Consider the following 8,527-nt stretch of genomic DNA (forward strand, 5'->3'; position numbering starts at 1 on the left):
TCATTTGATGCGAGAAATATGAGTTGTTATTTCAGATTATGTGTGCAGTGGATTTACATGATCTTTAGTTTGCTAGTTATTACGAAGATTACTTCAGGAAATTGTGTCCCGACAACGTTTTCATTGTTACCAAGGTGGTTGCTAGGGACGCTGCTATCGATTTTATTTCTGTTATGTTGTGTAACTGTTTAATGGTGTTATCTTTATTGCTACCCCCTTCCCCGTCAATGTATAGTGTTGGTCCACAGCGCAAACGTATTAGTTTAACTAAATCTGCATCTAAAATGGTGCCATAGATACGTTATTTTCCCCTGTGCAATTCTCCAACCCAGTCTCACATCGTCATAAACAAATACCGGAAATAGACGTAGGCGAGATCCTCAGCTCGGTAATTGGATGGTTTAGCCGCAATGCACGTTGGGAAATGGTGTTTATGCGATGTGAAATCCGAAAACATAAAAATAAAATAATACTTTATTCCGAGTGTGCTTGTTTTTCTCTTTGAAAGTCATCTCTATCTTCTAGCTTCTACAACCTTAAAATAGGCATTTTCCACCAAGAATAAAACGAAGGTCGGCCATGTTTTATTTTTTCTGCGGGGAGAAATATGAAGATCACGTGACATAGTCGCCAGCCATTGGAAATGAATGGTGAAAAGAAACGTAGGGATCTTACAATTTCAGAGGCGTTTTTGTAGAAATACTACGTCCCAAGTTCTGGACCAACGTAGTTATTACACGTTTAGATATGAGACTCCTCTCTCCACGACAGGAAGTCACTGCGATGTCTTCACGTATCACATGGCTGTGATGGAGATGGTTGGAGTTCTCGGCTCCATCTTTAATTGCCTCGGCGCCATCTTGGAAAACCTCCTTTTATTAAAAATGTGTTTTTACTTCTGCAGTTTCTCCACTAAAGGACAAATCCCATTTCACATTCTCACCTGTGTGGAGCGCCACCTGGCTGTGGTTCATCCAATCACCTACCTGCGTTTGAGGAATAGGGGCGGGATCATGATCAGGAACGTGAGCATTGCGTTCGTTTGGCTGCTCTTCTTCACCTGGTTTCCTATCTCCACTTTCATTCACAGCATGGCGCCATATATCTGCGTCACCACCTTCTCGATGGTTGTCGTGACGTTCTGCAGTCTCTCCTTTCTCCGCGCTCTGATTCGTCCAGGGCCCGGAAAAGCGGGCGGGGACAAAGGGAGGGTGGACCAATCCAAGAAGAGGGCGTTCTACACCATCATGGCGATCATGTTGACTCTTGGTTTCAGATTTGGCGGACAGGTGCTTCTTCTTTCCATGTTAGTCTCCATGGATTTGGGTGTTTGTATGCATTGTGCGTTGCTTTTCTTCGGAGTTTGGCTGTGTTTGCCCAGCAGTCTGGTTTACCGCTGCTGTTTCTGCACAGGGCGGGAAAACTAACGAGCGGCAAGAAAACTGATTCAGGGTCAGAGCAGAGCAGAGGTTAGACGCACAGCAGTCAGGTTTCAACTCGTCTAAAAGCTTGCAAGTGTGTTGATTTAGTCTCTGAGCGAAATATATGGGAACTACCAGAAGGAAAAAAGGTTAGAAATAAGCAAAATAATTAAAGACTGATATATATCATTAGGCTGAGCAGGTTTTAACCGTTGTCCACGTTTTTTTGTGGGTTTTTTCTAAATAGCTGTCACATATGAGACATTTGTTTTTATTCTAATTTAAAAAAGTGACAACATCTTGTTTAAAATATTGAATTTACACTTAATTTCACTTGAAATTCATTTCATTCAGGAAAGGAGCTTGAATCGTGGGTAAACATTGTTTAAATGTTTAAGTGTTAAATGTGTGGAACAGTGTTTTGTCACTTTCAAAACTCTCCCGCCATTGATAGGAGAAATTGGGTCGATGTTGTATTCAATCTGACCGTTAATATTCCAGAGAGACGAAGTACGTACAATGACCGGAGTGATCCCATGTTAATTTTGTCCCAAAACCAGAGCATTCCCTCACCCAATGTAGTATGTGACGTGTGAATAAACTCCAACTCTGTATCAACAATACTGTTGTGATACTTCATTTAAATACTTGTATGTGTGTAGATTAGAAAGAGGTACGATAAATGATCTGCAGTATTTTATTAAGTATTCATCGTACAAAGGTCAGTTTTATACAAGTAGAAGTGTGTATTTACCCGGTAGTAGGCTGTCAGTAATGGCTACGCCTCTCTATTTAGACTGGTAGATCTCGGCAGACTGGCAACTTTAAAAGTAGCTCTCGGTTAAAAAAAGGTTGGGCACCCCTGCTGTAGACTGTTGTTTATTGTTACATCATCATTACATTTTCATTATAGTTACAGTGGGGCAAAAAAGTATTTAGTCAGCCACCAATTGTGCAAGTTCTCCCACTTAAAAAGATGAGAGAGGTCTGTCATTTCCATCCTAGGTACACCTCAACTATGAGAGACAGAATGGGGGGAAAGAATCCAGGAAATCACATTGTAGGAATTTTAATGAATTCATTGGTAAATTCTTCGGTAAAATAAGTATTTGGTCACCTCCAAACAAACAAGATTTCTGCCTCTCATAAAGACCTGTAACTTCTTCTTTAAGAGCCTCCTCTGTCCTCCACTTGTTAACTGTATTAATGGCACCTGTTTGAACTCGTTATCAGAATAAAAGACACCTGTCCACAACCTCAAACAGTCACACTCCAAACTCCAAAGGACAAAAAGGACACCAGAAACTAAATGGTAGACCTGCACCAGGCTGGGAAGACTGAATCTGCAATAGGTAAGCAGCTTGGTGTGAAGAAATCAACTGTGGGAGCAATTATTAGAAAATGGAAGACATACAAGACCACTGATAATCTCCCTCCATCTGGGGCTCCACGCAAGATCTCACCCCGTGGGGTCAAAATGAGAAACAAGAACGCTGAGCAAAGATCCCAGAACCACACGGGGGGACCTAGTCCATGACCTGCAGAGAGCTGGGACCAAAGTAACAAAGGCTACCATCAGTAACACACTACGCCTCCAGGGACTCAAATCCTGCAGTGCCAGACGTGTCCCCCTGCTTAAGCCAGTACATGTCCAGGCCCGTCTGAAGTTCGCTAGAGGGCATTTAGATGATCCAGAAGAGGATTGGGAGAATATCATATGGTCAGATGAAACCAAAATAGAACTTTTTGGTAAAAACTCAACTAGACGTGTTTGGAGGAGAAAGAATGCTGAGTTGCATCCAAAGAACACCTACTGTGAAACATGGGGGGGGAAACATCATGCTTTGGGGCTGTTGTTCTGCAAAGGGACCAGGACCACTGATCCATGTAAAGGAAAGAATGAATGGGGCCATGTGTCGTGAGATTTTGAGTGACAACCTCCTTCCATCAGCAAGGGCAATGAAGATGAAACGTGGCTGGGTCTTTCAGCATGACAATGATCCCAAACACACCGCCCGGGCAACGAAGGAGTGGCTTCGTAAGAAGCATTTCAAGGTCCTGGAGTGGCCTAGCCAGTCTCCAGATCTCAACCCCATAGAAAATCTTTGGAGGGAGTTGAAAGTCCGTGTTGCCTAGCGACAGCCCCAAAACATCACTTCTCTAGAGGAGATCTGCATGGAGGAATGGGACAAAATACCAGCAACAGTGAAAACCTTGTGAAGACTTACAGAAAGCGTTTGACCTCTGTCATTGCCAACAAAGGGTATATAACAAAGTATTGAGATGAACTTTTGTTTTTGACCAAATACTTATTTTCCATCATTTGCAAATAAAGTCTTTAAAAATCAGACAATGTGATTTTCTGGATTTTGTTTTTCTCATTCTGTCTCTCATAGTTGAGGTATACCTAGGATGAAAATTACAGGACTCTCATCTTTTTAAGTGGGAGAACTTGCACAATTGGTGGCTGACTAAATACTTTTTTGCCCCACTGTAAAAAGGGTGAATGCTTCACAAAATAATTATTAAAACACAATGACAACAGTAAGTGGTTCAACATCACAATGCCTAACATACAGTACACCTGAAATCCTGTCAAATCTAGTTTTTATGAGGATATTAAAAAAAAAAAAACATTTTAATATTGACCTTAAATATGTATGAATAGGCAGCACATAATATCTATGACATTTAATGGAAGTGTAATATGATAAAAATGTAAGGGGAATTCAAGCCAAATCAAGTTAAATCAAGCATATACAATATTGTTGATGTGCTTTATGTTGATCTCTATCTAATCATGTATCCCTTTAAATAATAGGAAACCTAATCTAACATGGTCAACATATTGCTTTTACATTTCAGCAGCAGGACCCTTCTTCAGAAATCTTAATATGACTCCTTTGATTTGAGGCAGACCCAGGCCATACACTATAGGGTTATTGAGGGGGGGAATGATCAGATACGCTAAAGACAAAATAACTGTGATGCTTGGATTCAGTTGATCAGCCTCAAATCGAGTCAGAGACAGCTCGCAGAAGAGAGAGATGGAGTAGGTCAAAAAGGAGATGATGTGGGGCAGGCAGGTTTGTAAAGCCTTTCCTCTGAATTCAGACGATCTCCTGCTGCAGACCAGCAGAATCCGTAGATATGTGTACAGGACGAAGAACATGGGGATGAAGATGCCGGTCACCATGAGAAACTGACCAGCTATGTTGTTCGGAGTGGTGTCCACACAGGAGAGCTGCACCACAGGCCAGTTAGAGCAGAAAATCCGGTTCAGTTTATTTCCACACAGCGGTAATTTAACAGTAAGATAGAGACCAAAGCCAATAACACACACTGGGTAGAAAACAGCAACGAGCATAAGAACCTGCACCCATTTGAAGGTCATTTTACTGTGGTAGTGTAAGGGCTGACAGATAGCAATGAATCTATCGTAGGCCATGATGGTGAGGATGGTCAGCTCACAGGCAGCATAGGTGTAAATAACATACACCTGAATAAAGCATAATGGACGTGAGATCAAATGAGAGTCAGAGAGGATGTCCTGCAGGAACCTGGGGAAGAATCCAGCTGAGCCATACAGAGAGTTTACACACAGACAGCTGATGAAAATATACATGGGCTGATGCAGAGACTTCTCCAGGAACACTGCCTGAATAATGACCATGTTAGCAGAGACTATAGTCACATAGGTGAACAGACACAAGATGAAGAACAGGTATCTGAGGGGCCCAAAGTCTGCAAACAGAGTCAACTGGAAGTAGGGAGGGTTCAGGCTGCTGTTGCTCATGTCTGCACCAAAGAGAGGAACAATACAGGAACTGTAAATTAGATGTTGTTAGCTACATGTCAGATATTATACAAAATCAGCCTGCATGCAATCTCCAACAGTTGTATGTGAGCATGTTCAATATAACATCTGGGAAAGTCTCACCTCCACATACAGTAGTTCAGACTTATTCAGGCTCTCTCTATCTGTGAAGAAAGGGGGAATATAAATGCACAATAAAGGAAATGTTCAGAGGAAAATGTCGTAATTCAACACCAACAGTAATACAAAAACACAATAAGCCTGAGTGCATGTGAAATGCAACCTTCCTAACACTTGTACTTGACAATATTGAATTTAACTTCAGGTAGCTGGAGAAGAGAAGCACACAGATGAAGGGCAGGGAAAAAGTCTCATAAACCACATGAACCACCAACATGGTCATTCGCATTGATTTAAACATTATTTCACACTCGTACACATTGCTTCCTTCATGTTTGCAAGTCGGCCTAAACAGAGAACACATTCATAGAAAGAACAAGAGTTATAGAAAGGAGAAGCAAGACTTAAGAAAAGGTCACAAGCAGACAATAATCAATATAATCTCATTTGAAGTAAGTCAAATATAAGTGAGAATATATTCTTTCCTTATGTTAAATATATATATGTGCACACATACTTGCATGCAGAAGCAGTACACACATGTATACAGTATGATTATCTACCTGTGTCAAGGTACTAACAATAAAACAACGTATGTTACTCAATATTCAAATATTAATATGAATACAGAATCAGCCTGCATGCATGCATGTGAATTGTAAAATCTCCTAGGGTTGTACGTGACAATATTGTGCTGGGAATATCTCACCTCCACATACACTACATGCAGCAAAGCTCTGGCATGTCTCAGTGATTCAAACAGGAGTTCACAGACTTACTCAGGCTTTCTGTATCTGGATAAAAGGAGGGAATATAAATGCAACATGTCCTAATTCAACACATACAATACTAAAAACCACAATAACCTGCATGCATGTGAACGGCTAACGTTCACAGCTGGACCTGACAATAGTAAATATAAGTTCCAAGTAACTGAAGAAGTGATGTACACAAACTAAGACCTTCTCATAAACTACATGCACCACAATCCTGGCATCTCTCAGTTATTCAAACAGTATTTCACTCACATTTAAAATGTTTGTGTTTGCACCTAAAGCAAAAAGAGAGATGCATTCAAAGACCAACCGGTGAAGGAAAGGAGAGGAAGACCTGAAAGAAAGGCTAAACGTGCCCCAGCCAGCATATAGCATCATCACATTGAAGGATAATGGAAGTGAGAATAATCCATAGCATATACACTATGTTAATCAATGCTTGATAAGAATAACAGATTCAATTAATTTAACACGTTCAGTACATCAGTACATTTAAATACACTCATGCAGAATAATTATTGACTTACACAACACAATCAAGTTATAAGATTCAACGTAGGTACTAACAATAAAACAACGTGTGTTACTCAGCTTGTTAGTGAGAGCTTTGACATGATGAGATGAAGCCCCCCCCCTGTAATGATCCACTCTGAAGAAGCTGGACACTTTATGTTTGTCTGCTGCTAGGATGCAGACGTACACAGGCAGGGCCCAAAGGGATGTTAAAGCACTCACACCAGACTACATACTTCTTCTTTAATGTATGCATCCTACTTGTTGTTCTATATGGAGTAAACCAATCAGAAGTGCAGCTGTAAAGGAAATGTTAAATCCCTCACACTTGTCTTCTGAATACAATGCCCAACTGTTTCAGCCCTGCTGCATGCAGTCACAATTCAGGAGGCATCTAACTTCTGCAGGTCCGCCACAGAAGAGCAGGACAAAGTCTGGACCAACTCGTAAGAGAAGGGAGAGCTTCACTAAAAGTAGGGGAAAAGGGACCAGGGAACCAAGAGGGGCTAGCTGGACATGAGAGGAGCAGTGTGCGGGCTGGGGTCAGTGCAGGAGGCCCATCAGACGGACTGAACCACAAAAGAGACTTACCAAACTTTCTGGGCCAAGGAGGAGGATGGCGACGAAAGAGGGACTCCTTTGGAGGGCGAAGGCCATGGTGGGACTACTCATGGACTACCACAGTACATAATGTAAGAGTAGTTGTAGTAAGAGGTTTGCTCTCACTTGATAGGATGAGCAGGTGTCAGTCAGACCACCAACTTGGTGGAATGGACAGAAGTGAACCTCTCTGCCGACTGTACGGTAAGATCTTAATTTGAGATCTAAGAGTTTGAAGAGAGACTAAGCTGCATTTTTCCAATGTTCCGCCCGGAATCGTGCCACACGCGCCTCGTCCACAGGCAGGCGTAAGGCGTCCACTTCGAACGCACAACGGTGTATTGGAAGTGTACAGTACGCTTCGAATACCTGAGATACAGCAGTTCTGTATTTGAAGTGGACTTCTAATGCATTTCTGTAGCGTCTCGGGTATTTGAAGTGTACTGTTCACTCAATATCCAACTTCAGAAGCCTCTTGCGGACGTCAAGTCTGAGAGGACCCCGAGATTTTTAGGGCATCTCCGGAAAACTTTATTCCCGCCGGGGGTCCTGCCGACATCATGTCCTGTCCCGTTGGGGGTCCCGCAGTCACCATCCCATGTTCCATTTGGGGTCCCTCCAACACCATCTCCAGTTCAATCGTTGGTCCTGCCGGCTCCTGATCTGTTGCTGATCCTGCCGACACCAGCACCTGTTCCGTCCGTGGTCCCGTCGCCGCCTTCCTTCCCGTCCTCCGGAACTGTCCTGTTACCGCCTGCCCATCCTCCGGAGCTGTCCCCCGATTGCCTACGCGCACGTCTCCGACACCCCTGAGTTCCCCTGCTGCAAGCTCTGCACACACAGCCTCTGCCTTTCCCCCCGGCCATCTGCCCCTGCCACCCTTGAACAAAGAAGGGACCCCTCTGGAGAGTGGAAGGTGTGGCAGGACCACCAACATAAAGGACCATGCGGTGGAAGGTCAAGGCCTCCTCAATTCTGCAGGACAAAATAGGGAACAACATAGGTTAGAAGGGGAAACCATGGTAGACCTTAGCTCAGCAGGGGGACATGGAACTGCCACAGTAGGGTAATATAAAGGGGTTTGCTCTCACTTGATAGGATGAGTAGGTGTCAGTCAGACCACCAACTGGATGGAATGGACAGAAGTAAACCTCTCTGCCGACTGTACGGGAAGATCTTAATTTGAGATCTAAGAGTTTGAAGAGAGACCAAGCTGCATTTTTCCAATGTTCCGGCCGGAATCGTGCCACACGCGCCTCGTCCACAGGCAGGCGCATGGC

General features: G+C 43.1%; 1 protein-coding gene across 1 annotated transcript; it reads right to left on the reverse strand.

Moving 5' to 3' along the window:
- Window positions 1-4,275: 4,275 nt before the first annotated feature.
- LOC307029777 (olfactory receptor 51L1-like) lies at window positions 4,276-7,304 on the reverse strand (the record flags this gene model as incomplete). The annotated part of the gene is made up of 3 exons (XM_079665860.1): window positions 4,276-5,219; window positions 5,531-5,567; window positions 7,239-7,304. The coding sequence occupies 3 exons, from the start codon at window positions 7,302-7,304 to the stop codon at window positions 4,276-4,278; spliced, it is 1,047 nt and encodes a 348-aa protein (XP_079521986.1).
- Window positions 7,305-8,527: the final 1,223 nt, after the last annotated feature.

The sequence above is a fragment of the Notothenia rossii genome (genome assembly GCF_949606895.1).
Source record: "Notothenia rossii genome assembly, chromosome: 2".
Lineage (NCBI taxonomy): Eukaryota > Metazoa > Chordata > Actinopteri > Perciformes > Nototheniidae > Notothenia > Notothenia rossii.